Source organism: Eufriesea mexicana, unplaced genomic scaffold (genome assembly GCF_001483705.2).
Source record: "Eufriesea mexicana isolate 0111107269 unplaced genomic scaffold, ASM148370v2 scaffold1303, whole genome shotgun sequence".
Classification (NCBI taxonomy): Eukaryota; Metazoa; Arthropoda; class Insecta; order Hymenoptera; family Apidae; genus Eufriesea; species Eufriesea mexicana.
Window position 1 is genome coordinate 13,941 of NW_016909433.1, and position 27,161 is coordinate 41,101.

A 27,161-nucleotide genomic window follows, 5' to 3' on the forward strand; every position below is an offset into this window, starting at 1 on the left:
TAATGCTCATATTTGTAACAGTTTGTTACAATGTGGTCAATTATATTTTCAAGAAAAGTATTACAATAGATTACACTAACAGTTTCCTTTGAATACAATGAGTAATATTAAGGTTTAACATTTTTGATTACATCCGTAACAGCATCGACACAAGTTGCAACTGCATATGCACCAGCATCTGCATTCTGTAAATATTGCGCTTGTTTTACGTAACTAGCTCGTCCTACCCTGTAACAGATTAAATGAACAATCAATTGAATAAGCTATTACAAGTTGTTGAAACATATATTTATATGTAAGAATATAGCATTATTCAATTAACAAATATGTATGATATAACATTTTTAAGGTATTCTCTTTACATAGTATATGGCATGAATCAAATAACAAATTTTCTTTTCAATTTGAAAGATCTTAGAAGTTCAAATATATCATTTTAAACGTTTAACAAAATGACGTGATATTCTTTCTTCTCTAAAGTTTTTCTTTCGAACAAATTTTTCATTATAACTGTGTAACTGTGCATAACGAACAAAATGGTTTAAGTAAATGTTAGTACGTATTATTATTGAGAAACTGTAACTCTCTTCGTCCTCAGCAATTATTTCAATAATTTATTATGTACTAAAACATTAACCGACTATACCACTCAAATATTGCAAAAATGAAGTTTATATCTTTATTAAACTTTAAGACAACAGACTGTGATACTTTGTTTGGCACAAACTGAATAGAGAAATGCGTTTATTAGGATTAAAGAACTTTGCACACTTTGTAGTATTTGATAGGTAGTTTGAAGTAAATATGTTTCAACATTTATCGAATAAAAATGTTTCATTATGAATATAGGTCCCAAGCAATAAATTTGCTTGAAATTAATTTTATTTTGCACAAAATTATCTACATCAATTACCTAGCGAAATATGTATTTATACACATCAGAAATAAAATAGAACACGCACAAAAACATAAAATTTAAGAAATTATTATTCTTAAAAATTGAAAAATATTTTTTTTTCCAAACCTATAAATGTTCTTAAAATTAGCTGTGTGCAAAAATAAAGTAAGTTCTTTAATTATTCTTACACAAGTTTCTATTAAGTGATCTTAGTAACGCACTATGCATATTTTGAAATAACTTTGACCCCAACTAACCACGATAACAAATATTTTTGTGATCTTTCCACATTCTTATAGTAAATGTACAAACTACCCTGTACTTACTTGGGTTTCATATTTTTTGTGGATTCGCATGCTTGCCAAGTGGCTTTCTTTAATACATCACAAATTTCTGATAGCGGCTTGTGCAACACACTTTCAAAAGTTTCACAAAGTGCATGGAGTGCATCGATCTGAAAAAAACAAGGACTATTGAAATATCACTATAACAAACTCATATTAAAGTATATAAGGCATCTTTGCATATTTAAATAAAAAATTTTAATGTTAAGATAATATTCAAAATATTTATTACATATCTAATCTTACATGACCTTGAAGATCAATGTGTAGTATACGAATGAACTCGTTTCGATACACGCTTTCACATGACGTAAAGAGATATATGGCATTCCATTTAAAGAAGTGAAAATTACCTTTATTTCTCGAAAAATAATGTAAATATGAAAATTGATGTATACTGTACTACTGATCATAGTATTATTGATCATAGTATAGTGTCAATAAAAATACCGAAAAGTTTATGTGTAACAGATTTGGAGAGTATTGATAATAATCTATTGGATGTGGAAAACAGTGATATAAGGATTAAAGACGAACATAACGTAGATGACCGTTGTTGCGACAGCAATAATACGTTAAAGCAACAAATACGTTAAACAAAACACATCAAATGACGTAAGACGGTTTTGGAGCTCAGACAAGACACGACAGACGTGATAATAAATTAAACAAAACACATCAAATGACGTAAGACGGTTTTGGAGCTCAGACAAGACACGACAGACGTGAACTAGAACTGGAAGACGCAAGATGGTAAACGGAAGACGGAAAACGAAACGGAAAACGGCAATGGAGAAGACGATACACCAAACACACACCAATCACACACACCCACATCATAATCGTAGAATAAAGCGTAATTACAACCACAATCGGCGCTTTATTGCTACCTAAGTGCTCAGTGCCTCGTAAGGGATTCGGCACGCTGAGAAAAAGGGGCATTACGAGTATACTATACGTTGCCCCCTCCGCGTGGAGCTCATCCTCATCCACGCGATGCAACAACCGTGGTATAAGGGATGTACAACATGAATATTCTGATCACACAGTATTGATACAGAAATTGAAAGTGACGATGAAGATATTCCAAGCAATGAAAACGAGAAAAAATATTTTTATCTCTTAATATCTTATAATATTTTATATCTTGAAAATATTCTATTTGTAGTAATAAACATCCAGTAAATTCGAGAAGCAAAGCTGAAAATATTATTCACGTGTTACCTGGATTACAGATAAATATCAAATAACAATATAAAATTCGTATTTTTCGATTTTTAGTGAAATTTAACTTTTTTACATAAACAAGATCGTTGTCACACGTCATCCTGTTATCCAATTCACTCGTAGAAATTATTTCTTCACAAATTAAAACAAATTGGAGGAGTCACGCAATCCAAATTTTGGAAAAAAAAAATTGACCAACGATAACTAAGATCTATCCTAACGAATATCCTATATGATTTCATATAATATTTTCTTATATATGAGCCGTTTATTTTGAAAGTGGCCTAAGCCCATTTATATTTAAATTTATTTAAGGGTTTGTGTTTCAATGCAATTCAAAATATACGTGCAGGATACTAATGAGTCATACTGCTTAAGTTTATCTGAAGGAGTTAAATTTATAGTTCCTATTAAAATAATGACAATTATTAAGTGAATAATATGCGTTTTCTTACCAAGAATGGAGTTAGGCCACTTTCAAAATTAACAACCAGATTCCTTATAAAATTTGAAGGTGCCTAAGTCCATTCGACATAATTTAAGATGCTTCAAATTGAAAAAAACAATACTCGATTTATTTTATATACCTTTACAACACTTCAAAAACATAATTTATGCGATTCAAAACATTTTTTAACTACATAAATTGCAAAACAATTTACTGCTCACCTACATTTTTACACAATCCACGCAACACCTCAATCATTACACGCATACTCATTTACCATAATAACCTGAATTCAGTAGATATTTCCATGCCATGGAAACTTGTTCCACTCGTGGCAATACATATATATTTAAAAATCTATGTAACCATTACCACAACATGGTATTCTTATAACACGATTTTCTTATAACACAGCTCGTTCAGCACGAAAATTTCCATCACATTACGATTTTTCTTGGCACTGCAGAATGTTCTTGTTGTACATATAATGCTTAATTACTTTTATTGCAATGTATAATTTGTTCGTGCTATAATTAATTCAATAGACGGTTGCTCGTTCAAAAATATACATACACGTATTAATTTGATTGCGAATTAAGGAATTTTCGATTAGTTTAATTTTCGTATTACCACAGTTGGACAGCATTAAATTAGTTGCATATTTTTAATTTGAAGTTATCACAGAATTAAAATGTTCATTTAAAAATAATTTTTAGTCTATTTATTTCGAGATGTTTATAATGTCCGATAAAGCAACGAAAAACTAAAAATTTAAAAGGAAGTTTATTTCGCTTAAAGATAAAATAAAAATTTCTGTTCTTCAGGTTTCTTTTAACCCTTTGCACTCGGCGATCTTTTCGTTACAGAAACATAGTAATTCGAAAACTTTCCGCCATAAAGTCGACGATATTTTCAAAACGGGAAATAAGAAGCGAAAATGGACAATAAGACGTAGAATTATTTTACCTCGACATTCCACGCGTTGTTGGGCAATTTTAAATTCGAGATATTAATTAATAACGATCTTTAGATTCTGATTAAATGGTGACTGAGAGTCGCCTCTCGAATGCAAAGGGTTAATACGCTTTCGATAGATTGAAACTGATAGCGTTATTGGAGGGTTGGCTATATTAGCAAAGTACTTACCATAGATCTATCTCCTGGTTTCGCTTTCCCATATTTTATTAAGCAATTCAGGCCACTGCGAAATGCGCGAACCCAAATATGCAGCCAGCCATCCTTCTCATGCGGCGAAACTAATTCCGTGGTAATACTAGTAAAAAATAAACATAACAATGCTCCAGAACTGCCACCCATTTCTTCTTCGGCTATATGCGCTAATTCGGAAAAAACAGACGATGGATGCGAAAAATGAAACTTGTCTAAATTTAACAGAACCTCTGAAAATAAATGTTAAAAAAAAAAATAATTAATTAAAATTCGTCGATATTTTATCATGAAAATTAATATCGTTTAATTATAAATATATAATTAATACAATCATGAGAATTTATTTACGCTCAAATTAAAAAAGATATATTAAAAGTTACTTCATTTTGAAAATAAACGTGTGGCGTAATTAGATGGTATGTTTAAAAGAAATACTGGAGCCAGCAAAACAAAAGAGATTTATAAATATTGGCGAAAATATACAATTATCGAGTCAAATATCGTGTATGAAAGAATGAAAGTTTGAATTACATTTTAATTCCAAATATCTATTAGGTTAGCAATTAAGTGATTGTGGATTTTAAATAACTATCCACTTTTCGTCGCCAGTTATCAGTCGTTTCAGAAATCGATCAATTTCGTTGCGTTTCAGAAGCGAATCGCAGATGCTAATGCGTTGCGTGAAATGAATTTCCTTAAGATGAGGGATCCATAAACCGAGTTTCTTGACATAACCAAGCCGTTTTAATTTTTCTCGAATGCATGTATGCGATACATTGAGTTTCTCTGCAATCTCACGTGTTGTGCTATGACGATCTGAATCGATAATGGCCTTGATACGGGTCTCATCAACTTCAACTGGACGGCCAGATTGTTGCGTATTTTTCAGTGAAAAATCACCAGAATGAAATTTGGCAAACCAATTTTGACACTGTCTTTCTTTCAAGGCTTCATTCTCATATACGGTACATAACTTCCTGTGTGCTTGTGATGCGTTCTTGCCTTTTCGGAAATAAAACAATAAAATATGTCTGAAATGCGCGTCTTGTTCTTCCATTTTTAAATTGGGATAAAAACGATACTAAATAACGATCGATACAATTTTTCAACTAAATTAAAGGCAGAAGCCCAAACAACAAGAAAACAATATAAGTTAGGTGCCTTGAACACACTGACAAAACAAAAGAATGTTCAAAAGCCATCTATTGACAAAATCCGCAATCACTTAATTGCCAACCCAATAATTACATATCTAAAACACCCAAATATCTGATTAAATATCAAAGATATGTAACTGAATATTTAAATAAATATCTATCTCGGTTCTAAACGTAGTACTACATGAATATACAAACAGTATATACTATTGTATAACATATGTACATACCCGTGGCAAATCTCTTAAGCGTTGATCCTGTGTCACCGTCTCCACAGCCCCTATCGAGCTCATTGAATAGTGGCAAATCTCTTAAGCGTTGATCCTGTGTCACCGTCTCCACAGCCCCTATCGAGCTCATTGAGGTGCATTTCTTTCTCAATTAAATTTTCAGAGGCGCTTGTCAAGCATTGTTTCAACAAGTTTTGTAATTCCTTGGCAATTTCTATCCCAGCCTTTTCTACCGTCCGTATTACTGTGTTCTGAACAATCGCTTTCGCTCCTTCTGTAGGAACGCTAAATGAACAACCTGGCCATTTTGGGGCATCGGTAGGTGCGTCCAAGCAACTGAGGAAAACGTCTTTGTGCTCTTCGGGTAATTTTAGAAGCGTAATATGTACTCCAGCACTATTCAACGATGTCATCAGAGGTCCCGAATATACACGAAGAGGTTGTATATTCATATTACCTATATTAACAGAAATTTGTAAGACGTTATATTGGTTGGTTTTAGCAGTTCATTCGAGTGCGCATCACGAGAGTTGTATCGCTTTCACAGGTCACTATCCGGCTTGAAGGACCAAAAAATGTATGCGAATGAGTCGCGAATGAATTTTGTGGAATTCTGACAAGTTGTAAGGCCGTATCGAAATCTCGTTATGTTGCCTGCCAAATTAATATTGGACAACGTTTCAATTAGCACGAGCAAAAGAATAATCTCGGCTGATGTCGAACGCTAGACTCTTGTACGACGATAGGAACTGAACTAGCTAGTGGACTCGTCAGTAAGGCTTTTTCCTAGCAGGCTCTGCCTTAAACTGGGATACTTAGGTAGCAGAGGAACTTCTGAGTTCGAGGTCGAGGATTCACTGAGGACTTCCGAGAAAGTCCTCGAACCTCCTTCCAGTGGGAATGCATCTATTGACGAGGGTGAGAACTTGGTCGCTGCATAAGCGAAAAATTGTATCGGTACTTGATCTGTGTGAGTTTGTTGTATAACAATCGTATATTGCTTAAAAAATTAGAAATTATACACCTCTTATAACGTAATTGTTCACTCTCACGCTTCTTTTAATAAACTGAACTTTCTTATAACCTATCAACTCTGATCCATAGCAACTGCACAACACCACGCATTCTAGATCTTCTACTCGCATTTCTAAAAACATACATATCTACATTCGTGCCATTACTCGACCTTACCAAATCCACAATCTGAACTTGCAACTGCTATTTCTGAACCGTTGAACCCTCTAAAATAAGGTAGGCACAACGCCAAAAACGAACTGTAGGTTACTTGGAATTCGCTAAAAAGTTTATAATCCACTATCTGAACCGGCAATTACTTATGACTCAACAGTGCTAATACTGTGAATATTGGTTTTATGAGAGTGCGAGTGTTGGTTTTATATGTGTGAATGGTATTGAGGTAGAATAAATGCAAGTTATTTGCTATGATATAAATATAATAGGTGCGAGTGGAATCTAGTATGAATGTTAATAAAAAATGTTTAGAAGAATGTGCCAGAATTAAACAGTTACGTGAGGATCGTCATAGAGTAAGCATGAGTTAATAAGAGAGTGAGAGAGCTCTCACTCTATGTAGATAATATATAGAATTATATGTAGAAACCATGAATAGTTTCAAAGACTATTTAATGAAGAAATTTTCAATGGTTGATTTGAAAGAAATTAAATTGTTCCTGACTTAGGGTTGAAAGAATTAGAGAAAAAATAACTCTAGATCAAAGCAGTTATATTAAGAAGTTTTGAAGAAATTTAATTTGCAATCTGGTAAATATTCCTCTGGAAAGTAAATTAAATTTTGGCACCCTGAATTTAGATGAAGAATATAATGCACTATACTGAAATGTTATTGAATGTTTAATATATATAATGGTATGTACGCAACCTGATTTATGTGTAGCTACTAGCATTTTTAGTTAGTATACAAGTAAGAGAAATAAAGAACCATGGACTTGTTTTAAAACAGTTTTAAGATACTTAAAATGTTATAAAGATATTAAGATGACTTATACAAGAAATGAATATAATAACATTTTTACAGGTATGTCAATTCAGATTAGGGTGGTAATGATACCAGCGAAAAGGCAAAATTCAGTAGCAGTGTCGAATACTGAAGCTGAATATATGCTTCTATTTGAGGCAGTTGAAGAAGCACTATGATTGAAGTCTTTAGCAATCAATATCCAAATGAATATATCAGAATCCATTGTCATATATGAAGGCAACAATCGTTGTACTAGTATAACAAATAAGAATTGATGGTTTAGGCAAACTGCATCACATACTCTCTTGACTCTCTCGAGTCAGTCAGTTGCTCTAGAGAATCTCTCAAAGATAGATATATCTTCCTTGAGCAATAAAAGTATTGAAAAGAGAATTTTATATATCATAGTTATTTTACAATTATTGAACTCATATAATGATGAACTTTCATATGAACTCTGACTACAACACCCATGTTCGATCAACCTAGTTGCATGTGCAGAAGATAACATCCAAACATCCTTGTTGTCACGCCATCTCATTGTCAGTAACATGTTAATTGACCAGTAGCATGTTTTCTTTTATATGGGGCATTTCACGTCTATTGTTTCAAACAGTTCCAAATACGTTGGTTTTGTGTTGATGTACTAAAGTATAGAAACGTGTACTCGCATATTAATTATCCATAATTAGTGTATTGCTCTTCCCAGATATGGTTGAAGAAATATCGTTATCGTAGGATATTTTTTGTCTTAGGAGTCGTAATTGTAAAAATGGAAACTAACCTACTGAGGGTCAAATGCGCGACGGGAAAGAGAAGTTAGAAGGGCGGAAGGACGCAGGCGAGTGAGTGTAGATTAGTCGTAAAATAGTTGGAAAGCCATCGAAACAGAGCCGTAGAAGTCAGTGATAGTGTGTTAGCCGATTAGCGTCTTGGAACATAATCGAGGCGAGACGTTTTAAGCCGAAAAATAGGCGTGCACGCGGAAGACGTTCGAGTGTTTGCAATTTTGTATATATGTATATTAACACTAAACCTACCACGGCTAAATGTCCAGTGTATGAAAAAGCAATAAAATCTTAAGAAATAATATAAAGAGAAACATTGAAAGATCGATTACACGTATATTAGCAGAAAAATCGAGAAGACAAGGGACTAAGACGATAACGTTGAACGCGGAATTTGGAATGAAAACAAAAAAAAAACGGCCTTTCAAGCCACAGTAGGTTTAGTATTAAACATAGTCTAGTCCAGTGACAACGTGGTATTTGATCAAACTCGCTAGCCCCCTCGCTACTAATCCTACATTCCAACATTTCCTGAAATTCTAATGGCTGTGCTATTTTGATTGACATTTGTGTTTTGTACTAGAGATCATAATATAACATATTTATAGATTTAGCACTTGGTTAACCTGCGTTTTATAGCATAAACTCTTATTTTAATACTTTTATTTTTGAAAATTCTAAAGACATTATTTTTTTATGCTGCGATGACAATAACGATGTGCCTCACTAACCTTTCACCAGATTAAGCATTATATCAAATTTTACAAAACATTTACAATCACCAAATCCGACAGATTGCATCCACGTGCGGCAGACCCACCGAAGCGACAAACGGACATCTATTTATAAATGACGCCACTGACGTGTGAAAGCAATACAAAAGGCAACTTCCTTGACAGTTTCCAATTCCTCAAGACAGGAAAGACTGTTAGCTTTAAATAAGGTTGCAAGGGCCCGAGCGAGCCAGTGTATGTGCAGTGCGTTAGCAGCTCAATCAGTGTCAGAGTCAGTTCTCAGTTTTAAAACAAGAATCGAAGAAAGTACGAGAGACTGACGGGTGGTCATGTAATAATAAATCAGTTATTAGTTTAATCTTTTAGTTGTATTTTACCCTTATTCTCATTTAGCGCGTAATAAATATATATTTTATAATTAAATAACATCTCTGATTCTTGAATGCCAATTAAAATTATCCCTACATATATTGCACTGTATATCTAACTTGACAGTGATAGCGACCGCGTGGTGTCGCCAAGAGGTTACCGCTCACGCGACCCAGGGTAATAAACAAGCCTGAAAATTAAAGCGCAGGTATAAATTGGGGAAATCGAACGAGACATCGTAGTTACGTTTAAACAGTTGAGAAAGAAGTTGGAGGACAGGCCAGCTAAATCAGAAGAAAATTAGGTCGAGACTCACTATTCCTTCATTCCGTTAATAATTTTCGTCATCTGTAAGGTGTAGCTACACAGACAATGTACCTACGTTGTAGTATTTGCTATAACGTAATAACCAAAATATAGGTTATAATATAATAAAATTTCGATATTTGGCAGGTGTACATGGATCTAATTACAGAATTGAATATGAGAAATTGACGAAGAAGCAAGAGAAGAGTGCAAAAAATATGATGCCAACAACACGCGGAGTTCCCAAGTGGCACCCACCCATCTAAAGTACTATCTGCGCCCAACGAAGCTTAACTGTGGTGATCGGACGAGAACAAGTGCTTTCTTCGTCGTATGGTCGTTAATGAAAACTTTATATTGCCTACGCGTGAAATTGTATTAAAATACCGTAAAAACCATTACATGTTTACGTCTCTGGAATAGGAATACGTCTCTGAGTGTTTAGGCTACGTGACCTACTGAGGACAAGGCTGTGAAGAGTGCGTGAGAAAAGCGTGAGTGAGGCAGAGAGCATGAGTATGAAAGAGGATAGAGTGTAAGGTTTAAATAAGGGTGCAAGGGCGCGGGCGATTCAGTCTCCAGGAATCTCTAACAGTCTTTAACACGTTGAGTGCTACGTCAGTCCCTGGAGACTGACAGTGAATTTTCCGTTCAGGCGATGTCTGTCCTAGGGACTGACAGTAAACTTTTCGTTTGGACGACGTGGATTCTAAGGACTGACAGCGAACTTTTCGTTTTAACAACATCGGTGCGTAAGACTGGCATTGTCAAGGGTTAAATTATCAATGACAATTAATATATTGTAAAAATTTAATTCCCTCTGCTAAAGTAAATCTTTACACTTCCGTGGTTTTTCCTGATTGATCGTCTCTTGGTGATCGCCTTCTTGCCTCTCCGGCATTCCCCACTCCATTATCTTCTGTTTATAATTTGTATATTTGTGCATTGGCTGTACCATTCTCACAGTCCAAACGACAAAGTGAAACAAAGTAATCTTCTGCTCATGCTCTTCAGTATACTTGAGCGCTCGGTATTGTTGTCTTCAAATGATTTTTGTGCAATCATTGTGCAAATGATTCAAGTGCACACTCGCGCTGCCGCCTGAGCGGAAAGTATAACAAAATCGGCGCCGCACTCAACGTGTTAAGAGTTTTTAAGCTAGTCTCTAAGAGTGTGCCAGTATGTCAGTAAGAAGTCCAAGTCGAGCGTGCCCAAGTCGAGCGAATCTCTCTTAGCCAATATTCTTTGTATCAGCTTATTGTATTCTATTACGAAGCAAACAACGCTATTTTAGACAATCCACCCAAACGCGATCCTACATAAATGGCAATAAATTCCTGCACAAAATTTGTTCTATGTGATACTGTCTACAGATTCTAACTGCAAGTATTTAATCATGCGATAAAATGGAAAAAATTCTTGATCAACTTTGAATTCAACTTAGTTCATTATCCACCACTTGCTACCAATTTACCAGTATTAAATTCTGTTTAATAGTTCGAATATTTAACGTAACTTTAAGCCATTTTTATAAACATATATAATAAATTGTTGGTCATCCAACAGAATCACAGATATTTAAATCCCATCGATAAATATGTTTCTGTTAATAAATAATAGTTTAAGACAAACACATGCACAGTGATCTTGATTTTTACTCACGGAGTTGCTTGACCACGTCGTGAACAGCAATTCCTTGTTCCAACTGGCTCAATGCTCCAAAATTGTTAACAATAACTGCAACTGAATCTCCACTTTTCAAAGACAAGGCCTTGCATATGTGTTCCAGCATGAATGAAATTGTTTCGCTCGAGGATTTCAATTTCATTTTTCCATATCCAGCCTCCCCATGAATTCCCATTCCAACTTCGATTTCGTCTTCTGCTAGCTCGAACATGGGGGGCTGACCTAAAATATTTTAAATACAGTTATTTTGTTACTTTTGAAACTTGGTTTTTGTCTTTGTATTGGTCAGGATATTAGTCGATTTATTTATCAATAAAATTAGAAAAATTTCAAATTTTAATCAAGATTCACCTAAGCAAGAATAGAGGTTATTTTGCAATCAAATAAAATAATCATTTTCTTCCTCGATTGGTAATTATTTAGAACAGTTGATAACGAAAGTAAGTGAAAAATATTTGTATGATGAAGAAACAGAATCTAAAAATGACAAGGATACAAGTAAAAAAGCGAAATAAATCAATATTTTTATATCATTAAATCTCTCCTTCATGATATATGTAACTCTGAATTGATCAACAAAAATCATTTGAAGACAACAAATTGCTTGACCAGTTCTAATACAAGTAAGTATCCCAGTCTAAGGCAGGGCCTGCTAGGAGAAAGCCTTACTGATGAGTGCACTAGCAGGCCCGGGACGAAACGCATCCCTTCCTATTCCTGTCCTCCTTTTACCTGCTACCCTATCAATAGCAACGATGACCACGAGGATATCAACAGGGCAGCACCATAGGACACCAGCAGACCATCATATGGAACCACAAATCAGCTCAGAGCAATGAAGTCAGTTCGTAACAAGCGCTCCATTCGAGTACATGTAGTTAACTATTGCACTTAACACTAGAACTACCGACCCAGTCAAAATGACTGGTCCCAGAATTTTCCTTTTTGCAATCACCAAACATATACACCTGCTTTAAGAATAAAATTGGTATCAACTCATATTAACCCTTTGGCTACTGTGGGCACCTATAGGCGCTTAGAAATTTTGCGTTTGTGACACGGAGGGTGTCTATAGGCGCTCGGCGTAGTTTAGCTTTTTGACACGGAGAGCGCTCGTTTTCACAAAAATGGCGCACATCGTAACTCAATTCCTGCCATATGGTACGGCCGTTGCGTATCAAAATCTGCCGTAGTCAAGGGGTTAAGAAAGAAATGTAATCGATATATTGACCCATATTCATCGTATCGCTGAAATTACTATAATCTGTGCACGTTATAGTTAGGTACCCATTAAAGATCGGTAGTTTTAGTGTTAATAAACCTCTCCTTTGGAGACAGGATATTTAGAGTGGTATCTATCCTAAACCTGATATCCATATCCTACACGTAATTAAAATGAAGGAGTCAAAACAGGACATTTGTCATATAATGTTATAGAAGTATCAAATTGGTAATAATGCGACAGTGACTGCAAAAGGAATATAAGGTGTTTTTGGTGAAGGTGTAGTTGTTTCGTCCGAGAAATCAGGATAAATAATTCGGACGAGCTCTGTGTTCTTTTACAAACGCAAATTGATTTTTTCATTTGCAAAGAAGTGAGGCTACAAGTTCTGTGGTGATTTTATGCGATATTTTAGCACGACTGACTGTTCTCGTGTAGCTTCAAGTGTTTTATATTTTCCGATGTGATCGTGATTGGTGAAGGTGTCGTATAAATGGTGGATATCTCTCTTTCCAGTGGTGGTATAATAACCGGAGGGTGTGTCGAGGAGGCTTAGGTATGCACAAGTCTTCTAAGGGAGTGTATGGAAACGTTTGGGCGACTTCTTGAAAGTCAAGGGGTAGCTAAGATAGATAGGAACGACGGCAACGAGTCCGACTAGGGCATTCGACGTGAAAGAACAAACGACAGCGCCAAATCCTTTGTCAGGTTGTCTATGACAATGTCGAACGATTGAAAAGGAAAGCATGTGTATGAAAAGAGATAGTTTTTAGCTTTAACCATTTGCGCTATAAAGACGTGCCACGCACGTCGAGATGCTTTTGTCTTATGTGTATACCACGTCGATAGGCATTTGTCGCAGAAACAAAAACGACGTGTCCGTCACGTCGGCTAATAGTTAGCTTGCAGATGCGGTGCGGCGTCAATATAAGGCCTTACTGCATGTTATATAGTAGAGCGCGGCACGACAACCGAAAGTTAAATCGTAGCGCAAGTTAACCCTTTCGTTACTAAGGGCGACTATAGTCGCTCTCCATCAGTTGCCACTGAGGTACTACGGGCGACTATATGTAAAATATCGTATGTCCACATACTGTACATACAACGAGCATCTGCAGTTATTGCACATCAAGTATCTCACTCTGGACATGCAGCGTGAGTATTTTGTTTTGCATTATTTGTTTATTACGGACCTCAATACTCAGCAAACCAAATGCCTCTGACGATCAGTCTCGTGCACCGTGCACAGTTTCGTCGCGACGGCTCCTTTTGCGGGAGTACTGCAGCGGAGTCCGCCCATAGCGAAAGGGTTAAGTAAGGATGCCAAGGGCGCGGGACAGCCAGAGTTGGAAAGAATCAAATTTTTCGTCCGAGAATTTAGAATCTTTTATCATGGTCAGTTCAGGCGTCAATTGGGGAGTCTTAGGAGTCCGCGAGTCACGGGGCCTTGGTCCTTGGGAATGAATGGAGAGAGTGAACAGTAGTTGCAGAAAGTACTGTGAGGAATTGTAGGAAATATAATAATTTCAAGACAACGACGCCATCTATTGACGAGTGTTAGAGCTAATAGTGTTACTTCTTTTGTTTTTGCGAGGCACTGCCCGACGCATCAAGTCAGTCGCTCTGTGCCCAGTCTTAGGAACACGTGTATATTGTAAATATAATAAAGGTACTTGGTAACTTAGAAAATTGTGTAAAGTTTATTTAATCTTAACAGGAATTCGTTTTCCAAGTTACGTTCTGGAGATATTAGTTTTCAATATGTACCTAAATCATGACGGTCAACAGATATCGATTTTTACAGACAGCGTTTTGAAAGCCTTGGTGGAAGGTACTGACCTGGTATTGTACAAGCTGTCAATCCAACCGCGTAAGTAGCTACATTTTGCAAAACGTCTTGCGCAGCCTTGGAGATCTCTTCAAGTGGTAATCCCTGTTCTGCTAATGCACCAGCTATTTTAATAACAAATAGCATTCCGGTTAGACCACGCTTACCAGTGACACCTAACTCCTCGTTTGGTATACTACAATCTTCATTCACTATCACTTCCGTAATCTACAATTTGCAACGAAATAAGGTATAATTTAAAAATATATGCGAAATATACGTAGTAAATAAAATAACACAGGAGCTTTTAAGCACTAGCCATTGGTAATTTTTAACTAAAATATACTTAATTTAGAGCTTTTGACATTATGTACATGTAGCAAGCTTACAAAATTATTAGTATGGATAGAGAGTTAATAGAAATGCGATAATTATTAATTAAAATAAGATTACAAAATAAAAGATAATATAAAAACTTTGAGTGAATAAAACTTTATAGAAGAGGAAGAAGTTATTTACATTTATGAAAGGCAACATGTAATAACTTCTTACATTGGTTTAATGGGATATAAAATACGTCAAAATGTAATAATTTTGTCATAATTAATATTTCACAAAGCATTACATTTTGATTATTCGAACAAATTTTTGTTGGCATTGATTTTATTGTTTTTTAAAATAATTTTCTATATCGAATTATCTTATAAACATATTTATTAGCAATACGATGTATATGCAACAATTTTATAATTTATTTTCATAAAATTTAAATTTGATGATTTGGAGATGTATTAACGAGGTTTGGCAAATTATTTAATAACTATTCTTATATAATTTTTATTTGCGCTTTAAATCGTGGTAAATAAAAGTTATTATATAGAAGTAGAAGATTTTAATTTTCCAATAGTACAATCTAACTTTCTTACCTCATAATAATTCTATACTAACATAATCTAACTTTCTTACCTCATAATAATTCTATACTAATATAAGTCTTCAAAGCATTACGTTGTTACGTAAACCAAATGTAACCTTTTACACTCGGCGATTTTTTGGCTACAGGAGAATAGAAATTCGAAGATTTTCTGCCATAAAGCCGAAGATATTTTTTAGAACAATAAATAGAAAGTCATATAATAATTAACACGTAGAATTATTTAATACCAATACCTCTCACATTATTACATTAAATGATGACTAAAGATCGCCTCTTGAGTACAAAAGGGTAATTACTTTTAATAACTAATAACGAAATATATAAATAAATTTGTAATTAATTGCAATATATTATTATTTCTCCATTACAATAACCGGCATATAACTATCCCTATACATATTAACCGTGTATCTACAGTGCTGGACAAAAGTATTGCCACAGCAAGGTTTTTATAGTTCAAGTGCTTATAACTACTAAACAAATTGATTTGAAGGTAAAACTTTTTGACATATTCATTTATTATCTATTCTAGTTTTATTACATAGTAGAAGTAATAAAATAAATACATTGATTCACGAAACAATAACAAAAATGTATTTATCGAATATTTTATGGGTGGACAAAAGTATTGGCACACTCGAATAAAAACGTTTAAAAATGACTTGAAAATAAATATTAATATTTAGTTGACCTTCCTTTTCTTTTAAGAACTTCGTTTAATCGTTTGGGAATTGAATCAATTAACTTTTTTGTAAAATCCGGCTCGATTTTATTCCATTCTTGTAAAAGAATATTCTTCGAGTCTGTTTTGCATGTTATACGATGTTTTCGAATCCTTTTTTCCAATTCGTTCCAGACATGTTCGATAGGATTCATGATATTCTGATATAATTTTTATTTGCGCTTTAAATCGTGATAAATAAAAGTTATTATATAGCAGTAGAAGATTTTTATTTTCCAATAGTACAATCTAACTTTCTTACCTCATAATAATTCTATACTAACATAAGTCTTCAAAGCATTACGTTGTAACGTAAACCAAATGTAACCTTTCGCACTCGGCGATTTTTTCGCTGCAGAAGAATAGAAATTCGAAGATTTTCAGCCATAAAGCCGAAGATATTTTTTAGAACAATAAATAGAAAATCATATAATAATTAACACGTAGAATTATTTAATACCAATACCTCTCACATTATTACATTAAATGATGACTGAAGATCGCCTCTTGAGTGCAAAAAGGTAATTACTTTTAATAACGAATAACGAAATATATAAATAAATTTGTAATTAATTGCAATATATTATTATTTCTCCATTGCAATAACCGGCATATAACTATCCCTATACATATTAACCGTGTATCTACAGTGCTGGACAAAAGTATTGGCACAGCATGGTTTTTGTGGTTCAAGTGCTTATAACTACTAAACAAATTGATTTGAAGGTAAAACTTTTTGACATATTCATTTATTATCTATTCTAGTTTTATTACATAGTAGGAGCAATAAAATAAATACATTGATTCACGAAACAATAACAAAAATGTATTTATCGAACATTTTATGGGTGGACAAAAGTAATGGCACACGATGCTAAATGTAGTATAACCGCATTTGTTTCAAAAATTTCCAATCGTCATTTTAAAATCTAGTTAGGCGACACCCCGATTGTTATTTTTAAGAACAATTATCCTAAAGTTCAGTCCTTTAGCAACAGGCAAATTAAGAAAAAGTAATAATGTCAAGAAATGCGAAAGAAACGACAAGTGAAGAAAGAGAAATAATACTAAATTTGTATAAAATGCAAAAATCTTGTAGCGAAATATCACAAATTGTTAACGAAAGTCGTTTCACTATTATATTATATTATACAGGGTGTCCCCAAAAAACGTATACACAGTTTGAAAAACGTAAATATATTTTAAAGTGCTATCATAAGTGTGAAAATATACTGGAAGTGCAAAGACGTTTTAATTAAACCGTAAAATATATACTCTTTTTATAATCTCGCAAAGTGTGTATACATTTTTTTGGGACACCCTGTATTTATATAATATTCTATTATATTTATATTTATATTTATATATATATTAAAGAAGGAATAACTTAAATCGTAAATTTGCTTTCCTTCAAACTTACCTTCAGACCTCTTTGTCTCGCCTTTTCAATTGCAATTCCAAAATTAAGACAGTCTCCAGTATAATTCGGGACGACCATCAATATACCAGCTGAAAAAATATGTTCAATATTGGCTATACTATTAATGAAAAGCAAATGTCAGTAACTTATTATTAGACAATAATTGCTATCTTCATGATTCGGTTCGAATGTATAAATTCATAATTCGTATGTATAGATGGTTCAACTGATAATACGAACTTGTATCGTAATAAAGACCTAGAACTGCAAGTGTTCCGAGTTTCGAAACAGTCATTTGAAATGTTCAGAGAGAGATAAGACGCAGCAGAGATGTACATTACGTAATTTAGTGCAACTATTAACTGATAAGTTAATATTGGACAAATAATTCGATTCGATATACACAGTGTCCCAGCAATGGTAATACAACCGAGAAGGGAGTGATTCTAGATGAAAAGACATATCGAAAATAAAGAATAAAAATTTTTCATTCGAAGCTTCGTTGACGAGAAAATCGACGTTCGAATTTCGAAAATTGAAGCTTCGAATCAAAAAATTTTATTCTTTATTTTCGATTTGTTTCTTCACGTAGAATTTCCCCCTCCTCGATTTTTCTTTTAATTTTCGAATTGTTTTTTCATGTAAAATCACCCCATCCTCGGTTGTATTACCTATGCTGATGTATCGATGTCCATACATTTAAGCCACAGCTAAGTGCACATGTACTCGGTGAATATTCAAAGTCGATTTTCTCGAAAACAAAACTTCGAATGAACAAATTTTATTCTTCTTTTCGATTCGTATCTGCATGTATAATCACACCTTTCCCGGTTGTACTACCTTCGCTAGGACACCTTGTATATTGTTTTGTTTAAAGTTCAATGATATTTTGGTTGTTCAACTTACTTTTATCGTGTTGGGAGACACGGTCGATAGCGTAAGTAATGTGTTCCGATGGAGGTGCAGCGTATATCGAGCCTGCTACAGATGCAGCTAACATGCCATTTCCAACATAACCTAAAGAAAGTTTAAAACAATTTCATTGGTCAATAATTATGTTTATATTATATTTAATACTACATAGAATAAAAGTAAATATATTTACTTTTTATATTTTAACACTTAGCCGACCGCACGCCCCAGAGCAAACTATACCGTTTCCACCGCGCTTGGGGAACCCGAATAAGGGGCCTTAAAAATTGGTGAATTTTACTATATGTTGTGCTTTATAGAAGCAGTTCGTCAGTAATTGCGAACAACTCCAAATGGAGGTAGTGTAAGTAATAACCGAAAACGAGAAACGCGTTGCTAAAGTCAAAATGGGAAATCTCCCATTTCCCCGATCGGTAGGGCACTGGCTTACTTTAAAATGGGGAGATCTCCCCGATCGGTTGGCTGTGTTATCATGCATAAATGTCTTACATGAACTTCGCTAGTGTGTTCTCCAGATAGAAAAGGAAAAATAAAAATTTGTTGTAACACGAAGATCACAAATATTGTATTAAACAGTTATTTATTTATTTATTTATTTATTTACTTATGAGGATAATAGAACAGATGAAATTTAATTTGCAATAAGTTTAATAATGCAATATCAGAATTCAGTCGATAAATGCGTCTAAATTTCTCAAAACGCGAATATACAGTATCTCAAAATTCACGCAAGATTTGAATATTGCGCCATCTATGGGGTAAAGTGTTTCAAACGAAAAAAAGGCAGCGTGATAGCTGACAATTCAGGGTTATTAACCTTTTGCACTCGACGATTTTTTGGCTAGAGAAGAGTAGAAATTCAAAGAAGTCTACTAAAAAACTGACGATACTTTTTTGAACAGTAAATAAAGAATTGTATAATAATAGAATTGTAGAATTATTTGACTTCGATACTTCGCATACTGTTACATTACATTAAATTTGATATATTAATTAATATCGATCTTCCAAATTTGATGAAATGGTAACTGAGGGTCACCTCTCAAGTGAAAAGGGTTAAAAATAGAGTGCTACACGAAAGAACGACGCTTCTTCATTGTTGACCAATATTTACAATTTTTAATTAAAAACTTATCAAATCCATCAAAATTACTTCTTGCGTGAATTTTGAGACACCCGATATATGTACGTATCGTTTACTCTCTATTTCATATTTTTATATTTTTAATAAAGCATTTAAATCTTATATTTGCTTAGAAAAAATACCGACGAAATTATTATTAAAAACTCTAACAAATGGGACACCATGTATCATACATGATACCTCGTATGTACAGTACACCTTGTAAACTTAGTCAGCAAGAATTCTGTTTTTCAATTAAACAGAATATTTGCGCTAATTATCTAAAATACAACAGATTTTGAAGATCAATACTATTCCCTGGAGTTTAATTTTTATTTGAATGAAGCGGGATATTAAGTTTTTATTAGTTTAGAATAAAATATATTTTTATTGACCATGTACTATGCAGAGTTTACAGTTGAGCTCAACTCATTCAAATGGCATAAGGGTATGATTAATCATAGAGCACAGAAGTTCAATACTGCTTAACTAGTTAGCTGTGGTACCCCCTTTTGAGAGCGCGTACCTATATGTGTCGTTAAAATCGAGCGAATGACGAGTATACTCGTCAATCACGGAGTAAGTGTCGCTGTTAAAATACTGGATTAAAAAGACGAGTTTATTTTATAAAATTGACAAGTTTATTACTAACATTTACTTATTTGGTTAACATCTATTCTCTTATTGCTTAGTTTTTATGGATATTTATGAATTTTAGTAACCGTCAAAGAATAGCTAGGTAACTTCGGGCCAGCAGCCATCAATGGGCCCAGCGCCTGGTCAGCGTCACGCATTTGTCCCGTGGCGGACTATCCCTGAAGAAACCCTATCATAAATCAGCTTTCCAGCTTTTGCTTTTGCCCCTTTTACGCTGACATCTGACGTTATCATCGCACATAAATAAATTCGTTATGCGAACTGATAAGCTGTTTCAGCCGGTGCATACGGGAACGCATGAGTCCATCTCAAATTATTCATATTTTTTATTCGTTTGTTTGAATCCGGCCTGGCCTCAAAATATTCTTAACATCTTGAAATTTGAGAATATGTTTCATTTTTCACAAAAATTACAATTTAAATAGCCAATGATCACTACTTTTTATACATGACGAGTATACTCGTCATGACACAAAATCCTGCCACTTCTCCATGACGAGTATACTCGTCATGACACAAAATCCTGCCACTTCTCCATGACGAGTATACTCGTCAATCACAGCTAACAGGTTAAGGGAGTAGGGTAGTTTGACGCGCTCAAAAATTAGTGATACTTGAATATTATAATTGAATAATTGAATATTATAATCTATATAAAACAATACTAAATTAAAAAAGAGAACGTCCCTTATTTAGCTTTATGACGTCATCATTCTGAAGTAATTTTCTTCAATATACTATGCTTCACCTAAAATGAATCTGCCTGATCTTTTGTTACGTGAACAGTCATTTAATCTTGTTTCTTACGTCGATAATTTTATATTAAATTTTTTATTAACTTTTCGTAGCTTTATCATGATTTACTAACTTATATCATGATTAGATTATGTCGTGTAATTTTTAAATAACGTCCTCATCGGTATTAATGATATTTTAAGGTTATCATAATTATTAATCAGAATGTGTTTGGTAATTAAACCTACTTTTGCAAGTTATTTTCGTTACTGTCAATCATTTAAATATTGTTAAATTATTATGTGGATACTAATTTCTAATAAACGTAAAATGCGATACTTATCAAAACTGCATATTGTAAATATTTTCTTTTTTTACGTTTTAATAAATATGGAATTAAACTCAAATTTTATATTTTTGATAGATATACTGCAAATAATAAATATTGAATTTTTTAAATTTTCTTAAATAAATATAACTTAAGTTATTACAGAATAAAAATATAATAATCATCGTATTAGGATGAATTTTATATTGAGCATATTAGTGTTAATCTCGCTATGGTAATGAGTGTAATTTTTAAAGTATTTCATATATTGAAAATATATATTCCTAAAACTATTTAAATCTATATATTACTTTATAATGCAATATTTGTAAATATTATTTCCTTAAAAAGATTGAAAATTCTCAAGAAACATTTTCATTTGATATTATATAATTTCTGTATATCTTTTAATCAAATTCAAAATTTATGCACATTCTTTATTTTTAAATTAGAATGCGTCATCAAAGCTTTTATTAAAATCTTTTCTATCATAAGTTCCCTCATCCATCAATGTTATTCCCTATTTCTTCTTATGTATATTCATTTCTGAAACAAATGTTTTATTCTCAAACACTCTTATGAAACTGCTTCAATTTGTTCAGAATTCAGAAATTCTTATCACGTGATTTACTCATTGAAGGTACCACAATTGTTTCATTAATTTAACTCTTTGCACTCGAGAGGGGTGACTCTCAGTCACCGTTTGCTTCAATGCTATGACTCAAATAATGAATGATGATAGTTATATTAGCAACTACGCGCGAAATATCGAAATAAAATAATTCTATTCGTTCATTTCTCACGCAAATGCACGATTTTCTTTTTTTATTTTGACATAAGGAGTATCAGCGAGCTTATGAAAATCTAAGAAAAGCTTCGAATTGCTGTTTACTACGAAAAAGTCTTCGAGTCCAAAGGATTAGGAAAGGTATCGAATAATGGTAAGATGATTAAAATGAACAGCACCAATTCCACGTTTAACGCGGTAGGAAATGCAATTGGTTGTTCAAATTATTATCCCTGTGCACTGGAAAATTTCCTCGTTATAAAGATATAACAATTCGAAGTTTTTCTTATATTTTTCTTATCTCAGTGATACCATTTATGTTAAAATAAAAAGAGAAAATTACGTGTATTTCATTTCAATATTTCATGTGGAACTATTTCTAATCTAGTAATGTCTCATGCTCGTTACTCAGGTTTTCAGATATTGAAACAAACGGTGACTGACAACGAGAGTTACCACTCGAGTGCAAAGGGTTAACACATCTAGTAAGTGCTGCCATAGATAAATTTTTCAAGCCATTTGAGTTGTTGGATTGTTCTTGTACGAAAAACGCGTTATAAGGAAACCGTGTTATAGGAGAACCGTACCAATTATCATTATATGGAAATCGTGTTATAAAAACACCACGTTATAAGAGGCTTGATTGAAACCGCTTCAGTTTGAACAAAATTAAGTCATTAAAATCGAAAATAAAGAATAAAATTTTTTAATTCATACATTGAGAATCCAGGTAGCCCTGTTACAACACGGCATCCTATAACACAGTTTCGCTATAAACACGATTCATAATTTGCGGGAACCCTCCCACAACACGGTTTCGCTCTAACATGGAACGATAATAAGATAAGAAAATTGTAAAAACTTTTGTACAACACTGTATTTCTGCATATACAATGACGACGAAGAAATTTATTAAATTAATGTTGCCTTAAATTAAAATAATATTTTTATCTTTTTTTGTTTTTATGTTGTACATACGTTTATATTTTAAATAAAAATTAAGTTGTTTATGTAGAATTAACCTTTTGCACTCGAGAGGTGCCTCTCAGTCGCCATTTAATCAGATTCTAAAGATGGATGTTAATTAATATTCACAATCAAATTCACAATTACCCAACGTGTGGAATATCGAAGCAAAATAATTTTAATGTAAATAATTTTAATTTGTCTTAATTTGCATACGAATTCTTGTTTGCCGTTTTAAAAATATCGTTGACTTTATGGCAGAAAGTTTTCGAATTACTAATTCTTCTGTGAAGAAAAAGTCGCCGAGTGCAAAGGGTTAAAAAAAGAATTGGTTTATAGTAAGTTTTCGAAAGGTAAACTCTCTTTTTGTACTGGTTCTAGATCTCATATAACACGGTTTCACACAACACGGTATTTTCTAGGAACCTATGTATCGTGTTATAAGAGGGTTACCTGTACCACAAGTAAATTATTTTATTATTCATCATCATTGTCAAATATTCATCATCGTCTAATCATTTTTATTGAATTGTTGGATTGTGTGTGTACAAAGAAAACGTTATAAGAGTTAAGTCACTATCTGTATATGCTATATTTAGGTACACTGTTCAGGTCGGTAACTCTAGTGATAAATACGTCAAGAATTTACCTGCAGCAAATGGTTCGTGTCCACTTCCGCCACCGCATATCAGAGATACCTTATGTTTTCGATCCTCGAGCTAAAATAGATTGCATCGTTCGTGAGTACAAGATCAAATATACGTCGTATAAGCAACGCATGTAAACAAATGTTATCTGCATCGCGTCATTGTTGTTGAACGTTAAGGTTATGTTCGTACCTTTGGCATGAGAATGACTCTATGAGTCGCTTGGTATTCCAATTGCGGAAATGCAAACGATAAACCAAACAGAGTTTCCGTGACGGCATCGTTAATCGAGTTAACCAAACTTTTCATGGTTTTGAATAAAGCTGTCGTGAGTACACACCGAGGCAAGCGTTCACGAAAGCGTCGTCCGTCGCACTGTGAATGAAAAGTTGTCGAGATTAATCTTCGTTTAGGGGTCACGAGTTATCGCGTACATAGAAGTACACAGGAACGTTAGTAATACGCATTCGCCATGAATGTCAAGTAGCTAAGTAAAATGCGATTAAGTAACGTCGGGTCGTTCTTTACGTTTTGTATATGCGAAAATTTCAGCGGTAACATTTCTTAATGATTCTTGATGATAGATAAGCGACAAGTATAGACCGCTTTGGTGTTTATCAATGTGTGATGATACTTGTGAAATATATTAAAGTTCCTCAGAAATATATTAGAAATATAGTTTTTAAATTTCGATAACTTCGCATGCTTGAGTTTTATCGATAGCGAACTTTATTATTATTATTATTAATAGCGTATCATGCGTGGCGATACTTATGACATATATCAAAATTCCTTAGAAATATATTTAACGTTTTTTGAATTTCGATAATTTCGCGTGTTTGGGTTTTATCCATAGCGAATATTATTAACAGCGTATTTTATTATTATTATTAAGATAAATTTGAACTAAATTTATAGCGAATTTGGAAGTTAGGGTTACTATACATTAATTGGGGGAATTGGTACCCTCGAGGTAATAGAAAATGGAAACGGACATGTCCCATTATTAATTTCGACTTCTTTTCATTTGATTATTATAAAACAAACATAATTATTATTGGTTAAGTAATTGTTGATAACATGTATGTATATTAAATGAAAAAAAGGTATCGTTCATAGAATCGGAAAATTGTCAAGGGGTAGCACAATAATATGATAATAGAGAAGTATAATAGCGTTATGGAAAAATTTGTAAATTACCGTATCACATTTTGCATTCTTTTATTATACGAAGTAAATGTAATTATTCTTGTTTCTTTGATACATTACCTATCTGATACCTTATACACATATTTCCTTTTTTGAATTTTCGGCCCCGAAAGTTAAATATTTTCCAAACTGTACAAAGTATTTCTTTTACATTACTTATAATATGTGTGTTGTATATAACTTATAGAACATGGATAAAATTAATTAATAGTAATTCATTGTAACACGATTCGCTAACGAAAGGATAAATTTACGAAAATGTATTATTTACGGTAACAGTACATGTTATTTTTTTATTCAAGTTTAAGAAAAAAGAATTCCATTTCATTTTTTGGACTATATTATTATTTCAATTATCATTCTTACTATTCTAAATGTTATTTCAACTGAGAAGCTATAATTTTGTAAAACTTTATTTAAATAAAACTGTGAAAATTATACATACTCGATCTGTTTGAAAAATAATACAACTAACGGTTCAGAATAAAGATTAGTAATGTATTCGAAACTATAATACAATGTAATAATTCAAATACTGGCCATGTTCGTAAAAGTCGTTAATTTTATTTAAATGAAGTTTTTTAAATTAAGTGAAATTTTTAACGGACATTTAGGATTATATATTACTGTTATGATAAATTTAACTCGCTTAGATTAATTAGTAAAATATGCACCAAAATGTAGATACTGTACTAAAAGTAAAGAATTTTCGTGATTAATTGTGATTAATCAATACAAGAGTTACCACGCAAGGCTAATAGAACTTGTTTCCTTCCTTTTAACGCGTGGTGTGCTCTAAATGTGATTAAATGGATAAACTGATAACAATATTTATTGAACAGTATAATAACACAACATAAATTATAATTAAATCACATAAAATAAATTCGCTTCTCACTGCGATATAATGTATTCAGGACTCTTTCACACACAACGTCTATTTCTGATGACTGTCATTCACTAATTGTTTTTCACGATTCTCTGTCATACTCGCCACACACTTACATTCTTCCACACAAACATTTCTCACACTTACACCAAACATTCTATGAGAACCACTACCACACTAAACGTTTTACAGTCGAGGACTGTTAATTTTGTTTGGTAGCCCGAATGTTAATTTATTTCGTTTAGACTCTTTTCCTCGGAGTCGCGATTCTAACTCTCTGAAGGATCGAATATGACTGCTTGAAGTTTGGATGTGACTGACTTGAAAGTTCGAATGTGACTGATTGAAAGCTCGAGTGCGACTCCTTGAAAGTTGGAATGTGACTGAAGAATTTTTGTTCCTCTATGCTTCATCGCCGTGGCGTGTCTAGAATGCATGCTGATTGATTATTTTGAGAAATGTCAATTTTCCAATCAGCAGCATCCTAGGTGCCGTGACCACCCTTCCATGCGCCCTTAGCGCGCCTTCTTTTGGCAAGGATGGGACGATACCTGAGTGTGCGTGAGGTCACGAGCTTTGCCATGGGTTACAGTATTCTTCCAGGTTCGAAGCGCCGGTAGCTTTTTACCCTCGGAATGTCCCTTCGGAATTACCGAAGTTTATAACACGTCTTTTGGCTATCGAGAGTGGACGAAATTAACCTCTTAGGTACGACGAGCCACTATAGTGGCTTTCAAAAATTTCATCTCTCTGAACGACGCGCAATAATTGTAGCCCACTTGCTCACTGTTTAGATTAAATGAGCCGTTTATTTTGAAAGTGGCCTAAGTCCATTTGTCAATTATTTCCGGTTGTCCGTGGTTACATGTGCAACTTGAAGTTATCTATCAGTAAAGCATTTGAGGTGACTTATATTCAGAATAAATACGATAATTTTGGACACATAAGTTTTCAGAGTTAGTTCAATAATTGAGCCGTTTATTTTGAAAGTGGCCTAAGTCCATTTATACTTAAATTGAGATACTTATTATTGATAATGTCCGAAGGCAGTGCTGAAGGTAATTTTAATTAATTAGTATTTAACAAGTTAACCTCAGTTTTTGGACAATTACTTTAGTTGAATAATCAGTACGTTTAATTAATGCAGTTAAAAAAAAATTACGCAATATACATACTTACAGTTAAATATAAAACTTAAAATTTAATATTAAATTTTAGAAATTATTTCACCCATGGGAAATAACAAATCGACCGAAACATTATGATAACTTCAAATCCCTTTCACACACACAAAATGTAGATGAGCAGTAAATTGTTTTGTAATTTATGTAGTTAAAAAATGTTTTGAATCGCATAAATTATGTTTTTGAAGTGTTGTAAAGATATATAAAATAAATTGAGTA

At 33.3% G+C, this 27,161-nt stretch overlaps 1 protein-coding gene across 1 annotated transcript; it reads right to left on the minus strand.

The window, feature by feature from the left end:
- Positions 1–38: 38 nt before the first annotated feature.
- LOC108547841 (triokinase/FMN cyclase) lies at positions 39–24,023 on the minus strand. The gene is made up of 10 exons (XM_017900527.1): positions 23,853–24,023; positions 23,663–23,732; positions 18,391–18,501; positions 17,485–17,573; positions 14,418–14,634; positions 11,333–11,578; positions 5,542–5,931; positions 4,064–4,317; positions 1,225–1,352; positions 39–228 (listed from the first exon to the last, which is right to left on the minus strand). Exons 1-10 carry the CDS (start codon positions 23,967–23,969, stop codon positions 108–110), a joined length of 1,743 nt encoding a protein of 580 aa, XP_017756016.1. The 5' UTR covers positions 23,970–24,023; the 3' UTR covers positions 39–107.
- Between the last annotated feature and the right edge of the window lie 3,138 nt (positions 24,024–27,161).

Excerpts from the sequence above, each read along its gene's own strand:
- LOC108547841 (XM_017900527.1), bottom strand. The coding sequence starts at position 23,969 with ATGAAAAGTTTGGTTAACTCGATTAACGATGCCGTCACGGAAACTCTG. Across the intron at positions 17,574-18,390 it reads TGTCTCCCAACACGATAAAA|CTGGTATATTGATGGTCGTC; the intron begins GTAAGTTGAACA and ends ATATTTTTTCAG. Across the intron at positions 5,932-11,332 it reads CGACGTGGTCAAGCAACTCC|GTAATATGAATATACAACCT; the intron begins GTGAGTAAAAAT and ends CTGTTAATATAG.